The sequence below is a fragment of the Orbicella faveolata genome, unplaced genomic scaffold (genome assembly GCF_042242905.1).
Source record: "Orbicella faveolata isolate gen_17 unplaced genomic scaffold, um_ofav_v1 contig_34, whole genome shotgun sequence".
In the NCBI taxonomy this organism is placed as follows: Eukaryota; Metazoa; Cnidaria; class Anthozoa; order Scleractinia; family Merulinidae; genus Orbicella; species Orbicella faveolata.
The window spans coordinates 12780001-12804827 of NW_028301563.1; the positions used below are offsets into that span (position 1 = coordinate 12780001).

A 24827-nucleotide genomic window follows, 5' to 3' on the forward strand; every position below is an offset into this window, starting at 1 on the left:
AACATTTGCGCACAATGAACTATACGTATAGCACGTGCGTAACCTGGAAAGCAATCCGTCCAGCACAGTAATTGTTCAAATTAACAGCTTACCGAGACACTCGCACTGTTGATGCCTCTTATCTACAATTTAAACTTTTAGGATTTGTTTAATTTACTTTTTCCGACTTTTTAGCAGGAGAAAAGGCACTAAATGTCTTGGTACAAATAAAAAGGTTTAACCGAAAATCGATCCGTCGAAATCAACAAATACAAATTTAATCACTGTAGCGTTCTTTCAGATCACGTAGGGCTACAAACCAACAATATCAACTTGTCATTACGCTTAACAAATGAACTTAGAACGATTTTCTTTCTAGAACTCGTTCTTGTAATTAAAATGATCAAAGAAAGAACGACAGCTTAAAACGACATAGCAGTAACACCCGAACTCCAAGTAAATTGCTTTTAATTGGCGTTTTTAATTAGCGAAATTTCCAAAGCGATGACTTTCAAAATATTAAAGTTAAAAGTGGTCCATTATGTTTTTCTTTTTTCACCCAAATGTTCTAAGATAGCCATCTGCGGTTTGTTGGAAACAAATTATGTATTCAGGGTGACCGCCCGCGTCACGCAATTGTTTACATTCTCACGGCGGTTCAGGGAACAATTTATGAGAAGCAGAGGCCAAGGCGGGCGACTTAAAACCATTTTCCCAGAGATGTTTTTTGATTTTCAAACAGGTGGGTGTACAGTTAACCCGTAGAAAGTGTTTTTATGGCATTTAAAGTTATAGCCCATAGAAAAATATGGCGATATTTTAGTGCTATAATTCGTTTGCGACACATTGTAAAATTTTGCGTGTCAGTTTGATCTCTTTTCGGGCTCAAAACTAACTTTGATTTATTTTATTTTTCGCTCAGTGATACCACGAAGACCTGAACTGAATATAAAATCCATTGAAAGATTCTCAAGTAGCTGTTCTGCGGAGCGCGAAGCAATCAAATATTCGGAAAATTCAGCAAAACCGGAAGTAGATTTTGAGCCCAATCGGGTCGAAATCGTTTTTCGCAAATTTCTCCCCAAAAAAGCTACATTAGCAGAAACTAACTATGGTTCGTCTGTTTACTAGCTAGGGCCAATCTATGGGCAAAAAATGAGCAAAATCGATTTTTCGACTTGTGCCGTTGTCTGGTCCATAGTTATGGGCACTGGCTCTTAAGAGTGAATGCCTATGAAAATGGACCTAAATCGCCTATCAATGGCACAAGTCGAAAAATTGATTTCGCTTGTATTTCGTCCATAGATAGGTCCTAGTAAGAATAGAAACGGACCATAGTTTCTGCTAATACAGCTTTCTTTGGTAGAAATATGCCAAAAACGATTTCGACCCGATTGGGCTCAAAATCTACTTCCGGTTTTGCTGAATTTTCCGAATATTTGATTGCTTCGCGCTCCGCAGAACAGCTACTTGAGAATCTTTCAATGGATTTTATATTCAGTTCAGGTCTTCGTGGTATCACTGAGCGAAAAATAAAATAAATCAAAGTTAGTTTTGAGCCCGAAAAGAGATCAAACTGACACGCAAAATGTGTCGCAAGAGAATTATTGCATAAAAACATCGCCATATTTTTCTATGGGCTATAACTTTAAATACCATAAAAACACTTTCTACGGGTTAGATATACACCCACCTGTTAAGGTATCAAAAATATCTCTGGGCAAATGGTTTCAAGTCGCCCGCCTTGGCCTGTGTTTCTCATAGATTTTGCCCAAAATCCGCCGTTGGAATGTAAACAATTGCGTGACGGGGATAGCCACTCTCGATTAAATATTCGTTTCCAGTAATCCGATGAAAGCAATTTTTGAAACGTTGTGTGGATAAAATAATGGAAATTTTTTTGTTTGTTTGTTTGTTTTTTGTTTAAGTTGGTATGTATACATATATATATTTTTTCATTTGCATTGCAACACCCACGACATCCCCGATAAAGAACGTTACTACAGTACTCCGGGAAATGATTTTAACACTTGTTTATTTTATTGATTTCACTGATAACTTACAATACAGTCGCAGTTTTAAAGATACACTTAACCAATCCTCTATGGTTTATGGCAATTGAATCATTGACTGACAGATAAAGTCAAGTAGAAATACCATAAATTCTATAAACTACTGACTGCGTGACGGCATCTCAGCTCTTCTAGCTGTGTAGAAAATTTGTACCTACACCATATGCTCAAACTCAGCTAGAAAACCCGGAATTTCTTCAATCGAATTAGCCGAGGAAGAAATTGCGTTTAAGTTTCAATCATACTGGGAAAAAAATCCATCTTTTCTACTTTGGTTGTTTGATCAATTAACTGAAATTTGCAGATCATAACACCGGTAGACAAATAAACATAACAGTGGTCGATCTAGGACCAGGTTTACACTAAAGGAGTTTTTTTAGGATTCGTAAAAGTTCCCGGATTCATCAATTTTAGAGTATTCGGATTATTAGGGGTTTACAGTGAAAGGATATTCGGATTCTTAACCGTTTACACACGACGATAACTCCGGGAACATTCATGATGGAATGGTTAACAAGCAGTTTGTTGCCTCGACAACGAGAAACGAAATGCCTCCGAAAATAAGGCTAGGGGTAGGTTGAGACAGTCTGAAGTTTTCTTTCAACTCGCTGACCACGGTACTGTTGTCCATCATGTCAGGTCCCTCAAGGTATTTATTCTGGTCTTTACTTAATATCTAGAACCGTCGAGGTTTTCGATCGTGCCATCGTCGTCATCTGCGCAGTAAAGTATAAATTGGGTTTCTGAGGAATATGGCATTACCCATTATAAAAGTGATTACCTACACCTGAAACAGCACGAGGTAATCACCCAGCGACCGCCATCAAATAGCCATCAATGAGCCTACGACTCGACTACGACTGGATCATGTAATCCGCCATTTCCGTTCCACCGCAAACTCAAAAGATCACAGGCGGAAAAATATCCGGATTCGAGAGAAAATCGTTTACACGACAAAACTCTCCGGATTCAAAAGTTTTCGGATTCATTTCAGCTGTTTGAAACAGAAACATTCGCGCACAATGAACTATATGTATAGTACGTGCGTAACCTGGAAAGCAATCCGTCCAGCACAGTAATTGTTCAAATTAACAGCTTAGCTTACCCAGACACTCGCACTGTTGATGCCTCTTATTTATGATTTAAACTTTTAGGATTTGTTTACTTTACTTTTTCCGACTTTTTAGCAGGAGAAAAGGCACTAAATGTGCTTGGACAAATAAAAAGGTTTAACCGAAAATCGATCCGTCGAAATCAACAAATACAAATTTAATCACTGTAACGTTCCTTCAGATCACGTAAGGCTGCAAACCAACAATATCGACTTGTCATTACGCTTAACAAATGAACTTAGAACGATTTTCTTTCTAGAACTCGTTCTTGTAATTAAAATGATCAAAGAAAGAACGACAGCTTAAAACGACATAGCAATAACACCCGAACTCCAAGTAAATTGCTTTTAATTGGCGTTTTTAATTAACGAAATTTCCAAAGCGATGACTTTCAAAATATTAAAGTTAAAAGTGGTCCATTGTGTTCTGCGGTTTGTTGGAAACGAATTATGTATTCAGGGTGACCGCCCGCGTCACGCAATTGTTTACATTCTCACGGCGGTTCAGGGAAAAATTTATGAGAAGCACAGGCCAAGGCGGGCGACTTAAAACCATTTGCCCAGAGATGTTTTTTGATTTTCAAACAGGTGGGTGTACAGTTAACCCGTAGAAAGTGTTTTTATGGCATTTAAAGTTATAGCCCATAGAAAAATATGGCGATATTTTAGTGCTATAATTCGTTTGCAACACATCGTAATATTTTGCGTTTCTGTTCGATCTCGTTTCGGGCTCAAAAGAAACCTCGATTTATTTTATTTTTCACTCAGTCATACCATGAAGACCTGAGCTGAATGTAAAGACCATTGAAAGATTCTCAACTAGCTGCTGCGTGACGCGCAAAGCAATCAAATTTTCAGAAAATTTAGCATAACAGGAAGTAGATTTTGAGCTCAATCGGGGCGAAATCGTTTTTCGCAAATTTCTTCCCAAAAAAGCTGCATTAGCAGAAACTAACTATGGTCCGTTTGTTTACTAGCTAGGGCCAATCTATGGGCAAAAAATGAGCAAAATCGATTTTTCGACTTGTGCCGTTGTTTGGTCCATAGCTATGGGCATGGCTCTTAAATAACTTATTTATTTTTCCTTATCTTGTAAACTGGAGGACAAAAGTTCAAGACCGTGGGTAGAGATTTAGAAAAATCCGGACTGCGCTGAAAACCAATCAGATTGTAGGATTCGTTACCGTGCACTCTTGTAAAAAAAAAAACAAAACAAAAAACACGCAATTTGTGAATGGGTGGTTAGTAATGAATAATCATTAAAAAAAAACCAAGTTATCACGAAAATAAAAACGACCAAAAGTAAAATAAATAATTGATCATTACAAACGGCGCCCTATGGTTATCTTTGTACAGTGTACCTGTGTAAATCCAGTTTCCCTCCTAGGCTACTGAAACTACAGATTCAGCTCATTGAACAGGGTTTTGTTTCTTGAATTTGACTGTGTAGAATGGTCAGTCTTTTGCACATGACAATGATGTGGATCTATTTATGGAAGTGTCATCATTAACCGGTGAGAATGTGGAAAAGTTGTTCTTAACAATAGGTGAGTTTAAAACCGATCTGTTTTTGTTTTACTAAATTTTTGGGTATTTTCTGTTCACCTTCGTCATAGCTACAATATTAAAGGGTTCGTTACTGCTTGTACTACAAACCTGTGTGCTGTCGTTTTTAATTTGAATTAGAGATGCGTAAGCGCGAGGGAACGTTTTACCCTGGTTAACGTCATCGCTGCCCTAACTCCTACATATAACTGCTCTTGTGGTATTTGGTCACAGCTCGTTCGAAGACCCGGGCATGTATCAGTTGTTTATCCCTGGACTCAGTATGTTGTTTATTTCCTGATTCGCTGTTGCTCGCATGTTTTACTCCTTGCGAGCTCCACGAGCGCTTACAAGTACTCTCCATAATCTAGGCGAAGAAACAGTTATAGCACCTCACTTTGTATACGATCCTTAGGACTTGGTTGATCGTTGGTCGGTCCTTGGGCGTTTTATGAGGTAATGTTCTAAGCGGTCTATAAGATAGTCAAATGTGAAAATTTTGGAGGACGCAATCCAAACGATTAGATGCACCCTTAACATAAGGAAGCACCGCAAACTCCAGTGCCCTCTCCTGTGACTGTCTAGGTTTGTTTTATTGTTGAGACACTTCCTTAATAGTCTGTCAGGACACCAATTCGCTTTCAAATCGGTTAAAACGTGTTCCTGCTCATTTGTTATTAGTTCAGGACGTGAAGTTGGCATGAAGTAGGTTGGCACTTTTTTGTAATGCGGAGGTCCCGAGTTCAAATCTCCTACCTGCCACTAGATGGATTTGTGTTTGGTGGTCCGAGATCCAACTCCTCCACGCTTTGTAAATAGCCAACTGCTCAGTCTCCTGCCAGTTTGGATTTTTAACATGTGTCTGTTCAAGTTACAATATTTGTTTACTCATTTCAGTGTCGTTAATTAGCACAGTAGTGCTAAAGGCTTTTGTATAGGTAATCATACGGTTTCGAGTTCAATTTGGAATTAATTTGCACGAGTGAGTTTTTCAAAAAGCTGAAATTGCATGAGCCGCTTCGGCGAGTGTAATTTCAGCTTTTTGAAAAACTCACAAGTGCAAATTAACTCCAACTTGAACGAGAAAAACCGTATGATTACTTATTAATAATATAAACATGAAAAAATTCGCGCGGAGGAAGTGCCGGAAGATCTTTCTTGAAGCCATTTTTTCTCATTTGAGAAAACTTTTTTCAAAGTTTCAGCACAAAATTTTCGTCATCATTTTACGTGATATCATTTTTTAGAAAAGTTCCTATTTTCTTTCAGTCAATCATAATCCAGAATTTCGATGTGTAATTTGCACTGGTGTTACACTTTTGCACTGATGTTACACTTTTTGCACTGGTGTTACACTTGAACTGCACTGCTTTTAGCCAATCAGAATCGAGTAATTTTTTCATGTGTATTATTAACACTGTAATAAAGTGATTTATGTTATTAATTTGAATTGACCAATCAGGATTTAGCAGGGCCGGGGGAAACTATTGTCGATGTCAATGTTTGTTAACAGGAAAGGCTTTGAAGTCGGGAAACTTTTCTCACTAGAGACAGCGTTGAATATTAACATAAAGAAAACTATAACTTCGAAAGCCACAGCAGATTGTAAAAAGTGAAAAATATGAAAAATTTTGTGTCTCCAAGCTTTTAATTTGGCGCCGAAGATCAGTTTCTCCGGGCGCGTCCGGCGACTCGCTCTTCACTCGCCGAGTGTCGCTAGGTAGCATATTAGTTGTGCTATATATTTTGAGCAAAATATGTTGCTCCTCGTCAAATTAAGGTATCAGTTTACTCCAAATGACGATCATTCGTTTGCGCCGCTTTACGGTCGGACATTTGACGCAAACCGCAGTAAAGTATATTTTTTCTGAAAGCTAAGAATTGTAGAGTACGAAGGTATATTTATTAAAATAAGAAAATTAAGGTTTTCCGATTATAGTGCTCTATTTCCCAAAGTACAGAGGTTCACTAATCAAGTTCGTTCCCGATCGGGTTTAAGCGAGAGGACGCGATGAACATCGCTATGTATTCTTTTCTTCCTTTCTCTAAAACATGGTGGCGGGAAATTTTGATTACTTGTGTGGTTTATTTTTGGCACTTTCAAAGTTGATAAAACATGCGTTTTCTTCACTAAAATAGTCATAACTTTTGAAAGAAGCAAAAACTGAAAATTTCCCAACACCGTTTCTTTTTTGCCTGATTTTCGGGCAACATTCTGTCCAAAAACGAACTCAAATGTTGTGCTTCACTCGCTGAAAATTTTTGTTCCGGGATACGAAGGAAAATAGGCTTTAGGGCGCTCTTCCGGTGTAATGAGATAGTTACGCAAACGTGTGAAAATAATGACGCGCTGATCGATAAAGTGAAGGCTCATTTACTTAAACAAGAGAGTTCAATTACAAAGCGGGTTCAAATGTGGGTAACCCGGAAACACTGACCCCCCCGTCCGCGGACCCTCTACGGACCGGGTCCGCGGACTACACTAGGGACCGGTCCTTGGACTCCCCCTACAGACCCCCTCTACCGACCACCCCAAAATAGAGAAAAAATAATAAATAAATATTTCACTGATGGGTTGTCTAGTAGATTACTCGTGTCGGTGAAATTTTTAGTGTTACACCGTGCAAATGTAACAGCCTTGAATTTTTAACACCACCCCCCCCCCCCCCAAAAAAAATGCTAAAAAGCTTTTTTCAGTGTGACATGCCGATGACAAAAAGAAAGAAAGTTCTTACCCTCTATTCGTGGCTCAATCTGGTTATGTAAGATGTGTTTTTAACTTGTTTAAGTTTGTTTGTTTCTGTAATTTCGCTGAGAAAATTGTGAAGCCTGGAACGAGTTCACGAACCCACGGGAGAATGGGCTAAACAAAATGGCAGAGGGGAAAGAGCACAAATGAGCACAAAGGAAAAGGCAGTGTGTAATGATATAACTTGCGCCCGAGCATGAACGGAAGTCGGTTACATTTGCACAATGTAACGTTCGAAATTTTGCCGGCACGAGTTATCTAATAGACAATGAGTAAAAAATATAAAGCGATACTACACACCAAAACATCTAATAAGAGATTGATAATTCAACTGCTGTGAAAATCAAAAGAAATGAAAAGAAGAAGAGTGTGACAGTTTTGCGTGCGCGCGCCGACCTGTACAGCAAACAGGTTTTCAACTGTACAAATAACTACAATATCGCTGTATCTTTGTACTGTTATTTGGACGCTATTTGCTGCAGTTGGATAGTAATTAATGATTTTTTAAATTCTATTTTTGGGGGTGGTCCGTAGAGGGGGTCTGTAGGGGTAGTACGTGGACCGGTCCATAGGTGGTCCGCGGACCCGGTCCGTAGTGGGGATCCGCGGACCGGGGGTCCGTGTTTTCGGGTTACCCCTCGAATGCTGCTTCCGGCGGAAAATATCCTTCGCAAGATCTGAATTCCACCGCTCGTGCTCCCAGGTTAGTAAGAAAATATTTTTCGCGTCTGTTTCTTCTTTTCGATCTGTAAAACGCATTAGCTTAGAGATGCCGTAGGCAATGAAAGAGCGCACTCGTAAACAACGTAAAGGAAACCAACGAGATACCGATTGAGTTGAGATGTTACCGTTACCGCTTCGAACGGCGAAAGCGCCAACGAAGTATTGCTCAGAGAATGTCCAATATCTTCCTCGTTCAGTGCAGGCAACTTCTCCTGCTCGAAGCGGGAACCTTTGTCGCTACCTAGATAACGCATCAGCCCAATTCTGATCGATTGTTTTTGAAACATTTCTGCCCTGACATTTTGCTATGTGGTGATTTCTTCGCACTTGCAAATGGACAAGAACTTTTGCGTTTCTCCGACGACATATTTAAGCTCAAATTAACAATCAACAAACGCAGAACATTCAGAACGGCTCGACGACTACCAAACACAAACGTTAGACAATCGTACTACGTGTGAGTGAGTGAGTGAGTGAGAACTTTATTAAAGTGTCAAAAACCTTATAGCCTGGAAATAATACACCATACTAATTAGGGGACACTGCTAAGAAACTCTACTACTGATATTAATACAATAAAAAATAAATGACTTGAAGGGCATTATGGCGGCAATCTGTCACGCAACTTTTTAACGCACTTCTCGTGACAACCCGTTGACAGCTATCAGTTAGAGGTATTTAATGCAAGGAAAGGTTTTTCGTTTATAACTGCTTAGAATCAATCTTTTTTCATAGTATTTTTTTTTTTAATGAAAGATCGCAATAAGATTTATCTGAAAAAGCGAAAAACAATTCTTTTGAAAAATGGTAAATTTTGGGCTATACTGATACCTTAACTCAGAGTTCTCGAGTGAAGTTTGTGAAGAGGCCAAAGCAACTTTAGCATTCTCTCTATTTTTGTTAACTGCGAAGAAAAAGACTATTATAAGGGCAGCTTGTTTTTGACTGACGCTTGTACTGCGGGCGCAGCAACTGTATGCAAGGTATGTCAGTAGCCAAAGTTTAAAATATCAGTACAGCCTAACCTGTGGTTGTTAAAGTTGTGCCACTCTTGACTTATGTCTGTGCTCCAGCTGTTTTGTGAGTGGGGGAAGTTCCTGCCCACTCCTAGTGTAGTGTTCAACGTATCTTCAAGAGGAAAGCTTTACCGCGCTTTTTGTCTGCCATAGAACTGTCGGCGTGGCCGCTGTTTATCAGCTGAGGATAGAAGATGATCAGGACAAATTCGGAGGGGATTTTTAGACGCATTCGACACGATAAGCTTTCCTCTCGAAGATAAACACGTTGTGAATGAACATCACGTGATACGAAAAAGTCACGACGCTACAGAAAAAATGTCCTCACATGGCGCATTTCAATGTACCACGTGATTGGTTTGAAACAAACTCGCGGCATCAAAAACGTTACTCTAAAGGCGGCGAAAAAATTCGAGGGTGTCGCGGTCTACTGGGAAGAGTAGTAACCTCAACAGAGTCTTCTAAGTCTGCTTTGCTCGTACCATTTCTCCAATTCCTTCACATCATCTTTCGATTGAGAGTGAGGAGTCATTGTTGTAAGGCCCTGACGAGAAAAGCTTTGTTAAGTACGATACTTGTCCCGGACCGCTGAAATACACATACAGCATATTGTTGATGCCGCTCAATCGCTTTTAATATTCTGCTGCTAAAATTTAAACTACTGGCATGTTTTTCTCGTGTCCAATGTGGACTTAAATAGTACTGAGGCATTATGGGCAAGTTATGTTTCGGTTTTGTGGTTTTGATACTGGGCGTCAGAGACAGCTGAGCCTTGAATTTACGACAGGAACCTTTTTTAAATAAACTAAATCAGGAATTATCATTTTAATTTTTCGTAGCTTATAATTTGGATATCCAACATATTTCAACGTTTGCGCTTAGGAGGACAAGTGAAGATAGCAACGCTTTAAATCTGGAAGGGAGGAGATTGTTAAGGATTTCAGATAAGGTCACAGAACTGAAGGAGGTGGAAATACTAAATCTTTCACACAATGAACTCACAAGGTTGCCAGCAAGTGCAAGCAACCTCACGAACCTCGCAATGCTGAATTTGAACCACAACAAGCTAACACAGTTTCCTGAAGTTGTTGTCGCCCTGATCAACCTGACGCACTTGTTTTTGAATGACAATGAACTCTCAACACTGCCGGCAAATATGAAAAATCTGGAAAAATTAGAAGAGCTGGAATTGAGGAACAACAATGTAGAAAGAATCTATGAAGATATCGTTGACTTACACCGTCTTAAAAAGCTGTCCGTGGCAGGGAACCCCTTGGGCTTTGAAGAAATTGAAAGTCTCATGACGCAAGGGATGTCATTAGACATTGCAGGTTAGCATAGAACCTGGCCGGTTACGTTATGCCGTGCCCTGGTGTATCATAATCTAGCTACATATCTGAGTTGACTGCATACCTCTTAAAGTTGTTGTTAATAGGCCAATTCTAATAGAGTATGCCGCCGAACCTTGAGGGACTAAAACAAAAGAAACCATTTATTCGTACCTCAACCTCGATGTTGTTTCTTTGGTCGTAGTCCCCTAAGCCTTGAAGCCATGTTAGAATTTTATAATCTATGCTTACGGTCCATTTATTACCTGTATTTAGTGTATAGGCGAATCTTTGCTGACGTCATTGTTTACATTTTTCCTCATTAGCATACGACGTGACTCAAAGAAGCCGCGGCCGTATATATGAACTAAATGGAAAAGTTGATAAAGCTGATTAAGTGAAGCAATTTGTGCAACTTTCAGCTCTTTGCAAGCATAATTGAAGGAAATATCAGCCATCAAAAACTGAAAAATTGCAGTGTGGCAAAAAAGTTAATGACCCATACATTTCTCTGTAAAATTTCGAGTTTTTAGAAGAGAATTTCTCCGAAACCATTTCGTGTATTGGGCTCAAATTTTCCGAGGTAACTGAAACTGTTATGCCCTTTCAATATTCAGAGTATTTCTTTGATTAGCGTCATCAGATAGTGATAAGCAAATTCTAATGAGGCAAAAAGTGTAAACAAAGATTCGCGTATTCTGATGTGGATGCGAATAAGATACGCAGTTATGATCGCAAGTTGCGCTTATTTGTTACTTTGTAATCACTGGCGAACCTCTGTGATTGAAGCATACGACAATAACCAATATCACTTCGTTAATAACTGTTATTGCAGTTATCAGCGGCTTGACACACAAACGAGGCGAAAGTGTCAATCATTGACCCTTTCGCGTCGTTTGCATGCCTGTTAAAACGAAAGAATATTTGACCGCAGACTCAACTGCAATAACAGCTATTCCCATATAAACAGCCTTGGCAATCAGAAAAATCACTGCATTTTCTTACAATTACACCCATAGTTCCAGGAGAAATACAAGCACAGGGAGATGTTGCAAAGCTGTTCTATGAAAAGGCTTTGAAGGATGGTTCTGTGAATGTTTACCGTGGTAGAGTATTATTGGTCGGCCAGGATCGTGCAGGGAAAACAAGTCTGAAGAAGTCTCTCTTAGGTTTGCCATTTAACCCTAAAGAACAGAGTACTGAGGGAATCGAAGTTGATCCTTCAGTCTGCGAGATTGAAGTCGATCAAGTAAAAAACTGGAATTCCACTAGCGAGATTAAGCCAAGTCTGGCGGAATTTTCTGAAGACATATCAAGAATGTTAGCTGAAAAACATTATCACTGTATAGTCAATGAACTAAAGGAAGAGTCGGTAATGGAATCAGATCTAAAACTGACAGGAGAAGAATCAACAATGGAGGTGGGCAAGAACAGCTTGGAAATGAATCAGGTTTGTACGTTGAGGTCTCGGGCGACTCTAGTTTAAAAGTGAATGGTATTGTCGATGTTAATTGAAAACGACACTAAAAGCGACCATATATAATCTCTTTTGGTGGCTGAAGATCATTAGTACCTACACGTAAGAGGTCGAGGAGTGATCAGTGTAAAACAATGCTGAGTAACACTGATAGGCCAAGAGTAACGTCCCAGACATAGGACTGATATCTACTTCCTGATTGACTATTTGCAACTTACTTTGACAGCACACCCCGGCACCATAGCACGGTTGAAGCTGTTGTATGGCGCCACAGGACGCGACTCGTGTACCTATCTTCTAAGAGCATAAAACTGGGCATTTTTGAAACAGGATTACGGTACATAAAAAAGGAGCTAGTATACATAATATTTGGGCTTTGACTGAATTGTAGTCAGACTAGATAGATAAGGTAGACTCATTTACAATGCAAAGTGAGTTCCTGTGGGCAAAAATGTGACAGTTCTTTTTCAGTAATCCTACACTATTTCTCAGATATAATTATCGATACTGGAATAAGCAGGTCCTAATGAAACGAAAATGCTACCTCTTTTAAAAACTCCATTTTAGGTTCCTGAAAATGTTGGCAATCTCAAGAACTCAACCATTTCCCCGCCAGAGAGTGAAATGCAAGTGCAAGCTGTAACAAACAATACCGTTGATGACCTCCCAGATGACAGCAGTGTAAGTTCAAGTAGAAATTCAACATTAATGATGCATGCAACCTCGCCTCCAGATGACGTCACAGAACATGCGTATCTGAGGTTGAGGAACATGCTTAAAGGCGTGCACGGTGACGCTAAAAATGCTGATGACAAGAAAGAAACCATAGTTACTGTAGATTTGTGGGATTTTGCCGGACAGCACCTGTACTACGCTTCTCACCCTGTGTTCCTGTCATCACGAGCAGTTTATGTCCTGGTGCACAACCTCAGCAAGGCACTAGACTCCCCAGCCCAGCCCTGTGTTAGACAAGGAACATGTGATAAATTTTTGGAAAACCCAAATAACGAAACAAATCTGGAGAATCTGCTGTCATGGCTGGTAACAATTCACAGTATCAGACCAACAGGAAAGGAAATGGTTAGCAACTCAGGCGGCATGCTGCCATATCTCCGACCTCCAGTGTTCATTGTTGGCACTCTGCTGATAAACCAGTTGAGGATATCAAGGCTACGACATCAAAAATACAGCAGGGAATATCTGGTAAGGAATACGAGAAGCATGTTATCCGGCCATTCTTCAGCATTGACAACACCGGGCTGGGCGATAAGTCATTGTTACGCAAGATGAAGAATTTGTTTGTCAAGCCTGCGCAAAGGCCTAAAAGAGGTAAACAATTTTGTTGTGCTGGACCACTGATTGAAATAAAACATTTCAGATTACAATAAACAGACATTTTAGATATGACTATTAGCTAATTCAGGTTTAAGTCTGCATTTGGTTTCTTCATTAAATCCATCAGTAAAGCAAATTGGTAAAACAAGGATCTCTTTAAATACTGGCCATGCCTTTCTTAGAATTGACGTTGTTTTGTATGGAGGGAACAGTTTTAAGAGTGCCTGCCTGTAAAAATCAGACAAATTCTTAATTTCGCGGCAAGGGTCGAAAATTCGATTTCGCTCATATTCTCATGGTAGATAGACTAAGGCATGACAAAAACTATTGGATAGTTTTTTTGGCAAAATATCCTTTTATTTCAAAGAAATATGCAAATCACCAACTTCCGTTAAAATCGTCATTTGACACACCATTTTATTAAACAAGTTTGAGAGCCTCGCATGCAAAACCACATCATTCTTCCGTCTTTAAAACACTCAAATATTTTTGTGCAATGTTTAAATGTGTACTGGGTTGGTTTTAGGGAATGTTGCGTTGTCTTTTTGGGTGCAAAATAATTAAATTTCGAAGACATGTACTTCATTCACTTAAAAGTATTTCGTGTATATAATTAATTTTCACCATGTGCGAAACCTTCAAATGGATTAAGCTTCTGGTGGTTGAATCGCAGAAGGATGATCTACAGATTCCTGTAAAAATTTCTTTGGGCAAATGATTGTGAGCGACGCGAGAGCTTATCAAAGTACGTCAAAAATGCAAATATTTGACCATCCGTCGTCAAATTTCAAATTACGGGTTAGACGTATATTTTAGAATGCGCCACATGACTTGACCTATAATAAGTTGAAATAGACACAGAGCTGATAATTTCGAAATGTTCTAACCTTATTTGTTGCAAAAGGCAGGTCCAAAGCCGATTTGACGTGTTTCTAGTCGATCTCTCACTATTCGTCGCACATAAAGCAGAAGTTTGCTTTTGTTTTCACAAGGTTAACGCCGTTGTACATCGCCAACTGTCAACCTATTATTGGTCGAATACCATGAATCTGTGACCATCTTTCTGCGCATATGAACATCACTGCATCTAAGTCAAAAACGACTGAGTCATTTGTAGATAGTTGCTTGTTTTGCACTGCGCCAAAATAATACGTTTGATCGATTGCTGACCATTGCTGATAAGCGTGTCGGCGCAGCACAATCTTACAGCCGTGATTTGTTCGTCACGCAATGCTGTTACGGCATATGCTGCACATTTTGATCCATTTTGTATAGAGCACTCTCAGGATAAATGAAACAATTTAATCATTGTTCATCTGTTTGTTCATATATATAATAATATGTGTATATTTATATAATCGTATTCTATAGTGTACGTGGCCTCGGTCCAAATCACGTTTGTTGTACGTTTTGATGTTTCGCCATGAACCAAATTATAGATCAATAAGGTAAGAACTAGCTGAAATAAATATAGGAAATCACAACGTGTCTAATTCATGAGGAAAACAGACTAAATTTAATTAGTAATTACGTGAGTAAATAGCCCTGGCCATGCCATTTTATTTGGCGTATTTTGTCTGCCTAGTGGCGAGGCATTGGTATGTTTGTAACAGAAAATAGAGGACTGTTGTCAATTGTCAGTAAAATATTGTAAATAAACACCTATTGACCGGTTACCTCTGCGGCCACCATTTGGTCGTTCCGATAAGGGTTTCATTATTGTCTTTACCCCTATTCAGCGGCCACTCAAAATTTAAACACTTTGTTTTGGAAAGGGCGATGGCAGATAAGAGTCTGAAACTGAAGGTGCATGACGAGTGATTATTCAAATACACGTCTATTAATTATATACCCGAAATACTTTTAAGTGAATGAAGTACATGTCTTCGAAATTTAATTATTTTGCACCCAAAAAGACAACGCAACATTCCCTAAAACCAACCCAGTACACATTTAAACATTGCACAAAAATATTTGAGTGTTTTAAAGACGGAAGAATGATGTGGTTTTGCATGCGAGGCTCTCAAACTTGTTTAACAAAATGGTGCGTCAAATGACGATTTTAACGGAAGTTGGTGATTTGCATATTTCTTTGAAATAAAAGGATATTTTGTCAAAAAAACTATCCAGTAGTTTTTGTCATGCGCTAGCCTATCTACCATGAGAATATGAGCGAAATCGAATTTTCGACCCTTGCCGAGTTATTTTCCATTTTTATGGACAGGGACTCTTAAGACATTAGGTGTATGTCTTGCGGTAAAGATAGCCTTGAAAAGATTTACATTGTTTACATCCTCTGCCTAAGATACCTCAAAAGGTTCATTTTTGGTTTGGTTTAAGGGACCATGAATTTTAGAGTATGTTTGTTTAATAATATCTTTCCTGAGCCGTACTCTCGAATTGTAGCAGAAAGTAGCACAAATCAGCACACGTGTGTAGAGAAGACACAGGTAATAAGAGCTCATCTGTAACAACTGCCATTCACTTAGGAACTGCCGCTTAAATTTGTTTGGATGCTTTACAGCTTAGGGTCTTGTTGCCATTTGTAATTTGCAGGGCGAGGGAGTGACACTGATGTTGGTAGTGGTGATGGAATTCATGCTCTTCGGACCAAAATTATGGATGTTTTGAGGGAGGAGCCATACATGGGGGAGAGGATACCAGTCAAGTAAAGTGATATCGCAAGAGGAAGAGATCTTCACACCTTTGCGATAACAACCGTTGCACAAGAGGCCTGTAAAAAGGATTCAATTGCTATGATCTCCCACTGAGACCTTTTTGGGTTTCTTTGCAACTAAATTGGTGGTGAATGTCTCTTTCCTTTTATGTATTTCATTTTTGTTCTTCCGTGCACTTCGTAGTTCTACACAGGGGTAGTGTAGTATATTTAGGGTCTGTCTATCTGTCTGTCTATCTGACATCATTTTATCACATTAGCACAACTAGTGTTTCCATTTTCCCTCAATCTTTTCATTACTTTGCACTGACCGTACTTTCTCGGTTAAACGCCGTGGCGTTCATTTCAAACTTGGACTTGTACGTAGACCCGACATTTAGTTTTTGCTGCATTTTTTTAGCCTTGAGTTTATTAGCAAGGGATTTTGTTTGTCATTTTGGACAGCCATGTATTTAGCCATTATAGCTTAACCCAGAGAACCGACATTTAATACAGAAAATATGATACTATTCTTGGAAAGAGGTTTTGGAAGGTATATATTTTAATGCAACTACATTCGTTGAAATATCGAGGATATTATTTAGGCTATATAAGAGGAGAGAAGCAAGGAAATGCTCTCCAATGAGTTTATTAAAGAAGAATTGCGTGTTCTTATCGAGAAACTAGGATTTTTGACGAGCCATGTCTTACATTTGATTAAACTTAAAATTTCTATGAAGTATTACATGGAGATTTTTTGTGTACTTTCTTTCGAATTTTACAGGGAAAATATCCGTAAAAATCTTTCGATGGGAATTTTCCATTTATATGTCATCTTGATAACATATAGCATTTCCCAAGATTTTTTCTGTGAAATTTTCCCATGGAAACTATCAATTATCCCTTTCATGGAATGTTCGAAGCCCATGTTTTGGAATGTCATCTTTTTTCTTCCGTTAGGAGATTTCAATAAAGCGTACACTTTATTACCAAACTATAAAAACTCTTGGTAACAAAAGAAAGATAATTGAAACAGAAAATTAGTTAAATTCACTCAGAATAACTAAAAGCTAATCGAGTTGAGTGAAATGAAATAGTATTAATTATTTTATATGAAGAAGTTGGTTGGCATTATAGCTTCAGGGGGTGGAGGGGCAGTAAGGAGACAAAATAAGGGGAAAATGAAAAATATAAATAAATAAGTAAGCGGCGGGAACAAATCCCTAAATCACTAAATACCTAGGAATAAAGTAAATTAGCAATAAATAAGTGACTAGTAAGTTTCAGGTGAATGTTGGCAATATGGTTGTAAGATGTTATGTTTAACTTTGTTTTTAAAAATTTTAAGGGGGAAATGTTTAATATTTGAATACTTTTCGAAGCTGATTAGTTATTTTGTTTGATTGTTCTTTAGGTGGTTCAACTTCGAAAAGGTCGTTGAAGCTTTGGTAGCTGAGAATGTGTATCACATGAATGTGGAACAACTTCAAACGTATGCCAAAGAAGTGTGCTTTATTGAGGATGAAGACCAGTTCTACGCCATGCTACAGTTTTATCATGACCTCGGAATGATTGTAAAGCACCGCAGCACAGTCATACTGAAGGCGCAATGGTTAATTGAGCTATTCAAGATGCTGATAACCATACCACCCTTCAACAAAGCGGTACGAAGACGTTATGCTTAGCACTTAAAAGGCCTATATTCTATACGAAACGCCTAGCGTATTCCCCAAGCAAACTCGTGGTCATATGGACCTACGTATATTTTTATTGAGGACAGTTTTTAAATGAGGTCTGTTCCTCTGGGCGAAGGAGAGCGCATTAGCGGTGTAAGTTACTAAAGTAGCTATTTGCCCTAGATTAAAACTACGTTCAAAGAAAGTAAGTCTCAAAGTAATAGCTTAAAATGTGGTGAAACCAAAAAGCTGCCGGGATAGTTAAATTTAGCAAGATTAAGGTAGATTATGAAAGACGGACCTGTAAAGTGCGGGCTGAAGTCTTAAGATACATCATACCTCAGTGACATAAATTTTTACGAGAGGCGATTTCCGTTTCATTTCTCTTGGTCTTTAACTGGTGCTAGTGAACATACATGAGACAAATTACAGAACGCAAGGTCCATCAGGGTTGTAAAAATAATCCCTCAGAATTGTAATATAATTATGGCCTCGCTAACCATGAGTTTCGCAATAGGTCAATGGTTATAGCACTCAGCTGATATATGGGAGGTAATGGGTTCAAATGCCGTCGGGGACTCAGATTTTCTCTTGTCACATGCTCGTGACATGTTGAGCTTCGGTTTCATAAATCTTCCTTTGCTTCAATGAAAAGTAATTGTGGAACGTAAGACTGTTTTTTGTTTGCTGTTAGGATCCCGTAGAATCCAAGTACTGGCGGGAGGTAGAGACAAGCGGTGTCCTGAGCATGGAACTTGTCGATCGTGTATTTTCCAAATTCGTTCAGCAAGGCCTTGTCAAGGAAGACATCTTGGACATGATGGAGCGATTTGGTTTGATTGCCAAGTTCTCAGCTTCGCCAACTGATGTGAAGTACTTTGTACCCGCTCAGCTTAAGTCGCCACCTGAAGACCTTGGTGAACTGGAGCCATCGCCCACCGATCCTTGCCCGTTGTATCTTCACTTTGTGGATGGTTTTGTTCCGCATGGATTCTTCTCTCAGTTTGTTTCAAGATCGATATCTTGGTGTTCCAAGATTGGATCCGCACAACCCCCAAACCTGTACCGAGATGGAGCTTGGTTTGTTGTTGGTCGGCAAATAATACATGATATGATTCTGATTTGCAAAAAGAAGTTCATCAAGATTTCCCTCAAGCAAAGAACTGAAGAGGAAGCAGTTCCAGTTTCGACATCGCCAGAAACAGCAAGAAATGTGCGATCCTTTGTGGAAGACACTTTACAAGATTTGTTGAAGCAGTTTCAGTACCTTGGTAATCTGCGATACGAGTTCTGTGTTGCATGCCCCTACTGTCTGCAGGGAAGCCAGCAGTGTGTAAACCACAGCAAAACCTTGTGCACACACGAAGATTGTTTGCACCTCCTTGAAATAAAACAAGGAGAACGCTTGATCTGCATGAAAAGCTTCAGTGGCAAAGTACTCACAGTTCGTGGTCTGGAAAACTGGTACCCACAAAGAACAAGCCAGGTATGATTTATGAATAAAAAGTAATGTATTTGACAAGTAATAACACCAGTGGTTGACATAGTAGTTCAGCATGGGTGTTACAAAACAAACGCAAGAGGTGTTATCTACCATCATCTATTATTAAGAACTGGATCGTTGGATAATGCAATTCGAGAGTTTTTATTGGCTTAGTCATCATGGGTTGTGAGCTCTTATACCATGCTCTACAAATACGGTAAGTGTACGCGTGATTTTCTGGGCGTTTTTATTTTAGTTTAGCTTTCTATATTTTGGTCGCGTTTTTAATAAAACAATTATTCCACTCGCGCTTGTTGGATATTACACGATTATAGCCAACTCGGCGCTACGCGCTACGTCGATTAAAAAAATGAACTAATATTTTACCTACGAATCTCGAGATACCCTAAAGTCATTTAGTTTGTTTCTCACTGTCAAAATTACCTCGAAACTGAATATGGAACACAGTGTTAAATTCGGAATATAAATTTAAAAAATTAGCCGTTGTCGTTCACGTTCTCCAAACAACGCGAAATTTGGTCATTTTACGTTGTTGTTTTCCAGAGGACGGCAAAGAAATGTACCAAGAATTATAGCGCACGTGCACAGCTGTTGTTCTGCCCATTAAACCTTTTTGTTTAGCGACGTTCCCGTTGCCGTTGCCGTCGTGGTTTTCTGAAACTCCCTAGCATCGCATATCGAACGCGCGCTCGAGGAGTAATCGATAATTAGTATAATTTCCAGAGGTAAATATAATAATTGAACATTCTGATTGGTCGAAAAGCTCATCATATGACGCTATAGTCACCCCGCTAGAGCTTGGTTACTAAGTTCGCCATCTTTGCCATCTCGGCAAGTAAACATGGCGGACAGTTGCTGAATGAAGTTTTCATTTATTCGAAAGACATCACTCCAAGTCCAGGGTATTTGAAAGGATAGAGAATTTTCAAAATGGCTGCTGTCGCCCTTGGACCAAAAATCTTTTCAAGAACTCGTATTCAAGGCTTTTATGAATCGTAAATGCATGACGATAAAACGAAGGTGCTAGATGAATTTATTTTTCGTAGTGTTTCGCTCGTTTGTTTTACTGCCGAACTCGATGAGTAAATTGATTGACTATTGATGTAAACGTTAAAACTACGGCTGCATACGTGTATGCTCACGAACAATTGCGTCTGTGTTTTTATGTTTTAGTACGTTATTTTGTAGGCCTTAATATTCACCTCTGAAAATTATACTAAAACAGTTATTCGCCTCAGGCTCAGTAAACATTGGTGAATATTCATTTCGACTTCGTCTCGGTGAATATTCACCAATGTTCACTTCGCCTTTGGCGAATAATTATTAGATAGTCGTCACCATTACTTGCCATTAGGGTAGCATTCGAAAGGAAGGATGTGACAGTTATTCAAACAGCTAAAGATCTGTTAAGGTCGCGATCAACAGTAATGGATTCCCCTGTCTTGTTCACATCTGGCAAACCATCGATGAAATTGCCGCAGTTAACTTTTACCTTCATTTGTGTTCACTTTGGCTTTCGTGACGCGCAGCCAAATAAACCAAGTTGGAAAAAAAAAAGTGATGCAGTCTTACATTGCAAGAGAAGTGCATTTCATGCCCGCTTACAATATATACCGAGAAAATTGGCTGCGATGTATTTTTATTAAGACGTTTTCATTTTCTTGTAGGATTTATGTCTTTCCTCTGGAGCCGGCACATCTCAGGGCGAGCCAGCACAAGATAATCCAGGGACGTCCGAAAGAGCTTTGAAAGTAACTCTCTTAGGCAGTGAGTGGAGGTCGAAAAAAGGAGGATTGTCAACCGTAAACAGAAAGCTTGCCTTCCAGCTGGCAGAGCACATGGAAGTAGAAGTCACTCTATTAGTCCCACCGTCAGCCTGTTCTGAAGAAGAAAGGATAGACGCCAAGAGCCACAACATTGCCATTAGAGAAGCAGAGAGACTCGTGGGCTACGACTCCCTTGAATGTTTGATTGTCCCACCCGGAGACCTTGCCATTGACATCGTTCTGGGTCATGGAGCGAAGCTTGGTAAACAAGTCCAAGTCATTAAAAAATCGCACAGTTGTAAGTGGGTCCAGGTAGTGCATACTGCACCTGAAGAACTGGGAATGTACAAGAACTATTCAAAGGCGATTTCCAAAGGTGAAGAGAAGCACAGAACAGAGGTAGACTTGTGCAAGTTAGCAAATCTTGTTGTAGCTGTTGGACCCAAGTTGAAGGACGCCTACACTGCTTACCTGGGATCTTGCGAAGAACACCAAGATGTCATTCAGCTGACTCCTGGTATTTTCAGAGAATTTTCAGTCGTAAGGAAAGCCACTGAGGAGAGCAAGAACTTTAGGCTGCTGATCTTTGGCCGCGGTGATCAAGAAGACTTCAGTCTCAAAGGATATGACATTGCTGCTAAAGCAATAGTTGAACTGAAGGACAATTCATACCGTTTGATATTTGTGGGCGCACCAGATGGAAAAGAACAGCACGTCGCAGAAAACTTAATACAATGTGGAATCTCTAAAGATCAACTGGTCGTCAGGAAATTTGTGCAAAACAAAGAGAGATTGAAGGAGTTATTTTGCGAGGTCGACCTTGCTATCATGCCGTCCAGGACGGAGGGTTTTGGACTGACTGCGCTGGAAGCCTTGTCTGCTGGTCTTCCCATTCTTGTGAGTGGAAACTCGGGTTTTGGAGATGCACTGCGTTCGTTACCATTAGGCAAGCCATTTGTGGTGGAGTCAGTCGAGCCTAAAGAGTGGGCCAAGGCAATCGCAGCCGTCCGCCTGAAAGACCGAGCAGAGCGGCTGCAAGAGATTCAAAGACTGCGAACAAGTTACGAAGATACTTTCAGCTGGGAGAAGCAGTGCGAAGCTCTTGTTCAAAAAATGTGGCGAATAGTTCATGGTAAGACTTTCAATGGTGGCGTAGTTTGCTCTTAAGGTCCAATATCAATTCATTTTACACAAGACATTTAAGGGTAGTCGCATGTAGAGGTTAACCGGAAATAATTTACACCACTCCTGGAAAGAAGTTGTAAATTTCATACGTGGGAGAAGTCTTGGGTCAAAGGTCACGTTTTCAGGAGAAGTGCTGCAGTTAGTTCGCCATCTCAGCGCTCGCGATTTTATTTACCCAAAAATTTTATTTCACTAATTTAAAGAAGAAACAATGCTCTTTCAGACCAAACTAGTCGTTTAGGGAAAAGCCGTGTACCAGAACGCCTTTTTAGCATTTCAAAATAGGCTAAATGCAGACCTCTCGTTTAGCTGTCTTGGGTCGTTAATTTAGAAAAATCGTCAAATATTTTAGTTCTAATCAAATCGCGATCTGTTTAGCTCTAAGTATACAAGAAAGGAAGTACAAATACAACGTGCAATCAATTTGTGATGAAGATTTTTACTTTTGAGTTTACGAGCCTCTGAATATGCCGCTCATTTTCGATCGATTTTGGCTGATTTGGGGCATCGAAACGAAAAAATTGCGCAGAAAAATCATTTTTGATTTATCGAAGTTAAAACAATATTTTTGTAGCTAGTGCCCGTAGGGCTTCATTCTGGGCGTGTTTGAAGAAATTCGATTTTTTCGCAATTTCCAAGTCTAGTTGATATTTAGGCGAAGCTGCTCTTAAACGTTTATCAGAGGAACGAAAAGAAGTCCAATGTACTTTCTGTATATACGAAGACGATTATTTTAATTTTCATCAGAAAATACAAACATAAACAACAGTTATCCACTGAATAGTGATTTAACCGGTGGATAGCGTTATCTGCCCATTGATCAACTGGCCCCTGTTATCAACATTTTTCATAGTTTTTCTTGAACTGGAAGCAAAGTTCACCCATCTAGGGATAACACTCGTTTTACAAGCAAATCCCTGAATCAACGATTTGGTGCCAATCCTATGTGAATAGTAGCGCTTCTGATGGCTAGTATCTTTTTCCTTATTATTGTTAAGAAGTTTTGGTTTAGTTTGGACTGTCAACAAGTTATTCGTCTCAATGAAATCTTCTTTATACAAAATATGTACACTCGTCAGTGGCAAATCTATCTTGTCAGTGACATTTTCTACCACTCGTTTATTTGTTACATACACTGTCCTCTCTCACAGGTTAACAAGGCTAGACCGCTTCACTGTGGCGATACATGACTCAAGAAACTCCTGAGGAAACAATGAAATGTTGCAACTTCTTAAAACTGAAGGAAAAACTGCGTTTGAAGAACTTCATGTTATTTTAACATGTACATTGTGTAGCACAGGTATTATACAACTAGGAAATAAGTTTAAAAGCGTAACTTCTAACATCAACGTCAGTTGAAGCCCGCCTCAAGACCACTCCGTCAGTGCGATCAACTCATTATTACGGGCACTTTTTTTGACCAGAAGAAAATGCTTAGTCAGTCATTTTCCTGTAATTTTCTTCAAAGAATCCCTTGAATTCGACCACAATATTATGATGTAGTTGTAGTGATAGTAACGGGATTCCACTGTATAACCTCTTGGAATGCTGAGATGTTATCTTTCAGAAGTAGCTTAAAGTTTTACGTTTCCCAATTTTTTTATTTGACAAATAGTCCGTTTTAGCTTCCAGTGCTACACAAAGTCTTTGCAAAACATTCCAAAAGACGGGTGCTTTGATAATATATTTTTCACGCAAAGTATTAATACTTTTCAATTTGAGAATTTATTGTATAGTGTAGCTGTCGCTAAGAATTTAAGTTTACACTCAGTGCTTCGGAAAGGTCGAACATTTTCATAAAAGACCTACATGTGACAATGTAAAAGGCAATTATGTTACTCCAAATGAGAAACAGAATATAATTAGTTTTTGAAAAGAAATTTTGAAACAGTATGGTATTTTATATCTTCAAAAAGTTAACCTGTAAATATGTCCTAAAACTTAGCCGTTTAATTTTTGTAGGAGTCTCCAATTAACCCTGTAGTACAAGTAAAACTTGAGCAGGAACGTGTCCAAGTAAATTGATCGAAAGACTGATCAATTCATTTAACGATCGTCAAGGTCGCCTAGGACCTTTACCCATGAATAAATTTATATGATTTTTATAAACCGAAATTCTGGAAAAGGTGTCGCCTTTTAAACATTTTTTGTAAAATTGTCTGAAACAGTTTTAGAATTTGAATTTGCTAAGAATTAACAGGAATATTCACGGATGACTGTTATCTTCCGGGCACATCGTGTGTTACCGTGATACTTAAAGCTACTAAGGCTAGATTTATGTAAAATGTGATTTTTGTGCTTCGAGCTTTCAGCTCCAGGAGTTTAGTGAATTGAATTGGTTTATAGTATAGATTCACGTGACAAAGTAAAAAGTAGATCATGGGCACTCCAAGATTGCCTAGAGAAACAATAAATATTAAAGAGAAACGTTCAGTTATATTTTAGTGATAACGGGCTGAGTATAGAAAGGTGACGAGAAGCACTAGTGCGCTGGACTCGGATCGAGCGGTCCTGGTTCGAGCCCTGCTTGGGGTCATTGTGTTTTTCCAGGGCAAGACTCTTCACTCTCCCAAGGCCTCTCTTCGCTCAGGTGTATAAATGGTTACCAGTAAATTGTTAAGACTAGTAGAAAACGTAGATTAAAGAGTGCGTTCGAGTTTTCGTAGGTTTGGTATGTTAAAAAACCAAAAATTCTAGGGAAAGTA

General features: G+C 39.1%; 1 protein-coding gene across 2 annotated transcripts in view; it reads left to right on the forward strand.

Annotated features, from left to right (window-relative positions):
• Nucleotides 1-24555, forward strand: part of LOC149104845 (uncharacterized) — a 46433-nt gene extending 21878 nt beyond the window's left edge. The window contains exons 6-14 of one of the 2 annotated variants that reach the window (XM_089271431.1): nt 4613-4709; nt 10035-10526; nt 11543-11973; nt 12568-13329; nt 15892-16003; nt 17406-17655; nt 18362-19153; nt 20839-22069; nt 23274-24555. In XM_089271431.1, the coding sequence (XP_089127557.1) occupies nt 13287-13329; nt 15892-16003; nt 17406-17655; nt 18362-19153; nt 20839-22069; nt 23274-23278 (2433 nt within the window). In that variant the 5' untranslated portion in view covers nt 4613-4709; nt 10035-10526; nt 11543-11973; nt 12568-13286 and the 3' untranslated portion in view covers nt 23279-24555. Of the gene's footprint in view, nt 1-4612; nt 4710-10034; nt 10527-11542; nt 11974-12567; nt 13330-15891; nt 16004-17405; nt 17656-18361; nt 19154-20838; nt 22360-23273 lie in introns of those variants that run through there. The other variant, XM_089271430.1, reaches the window with a different exon arrangement.
• The last annotated feature ends 272 nt before the right edge of the window (nt 24556-24827 follow it).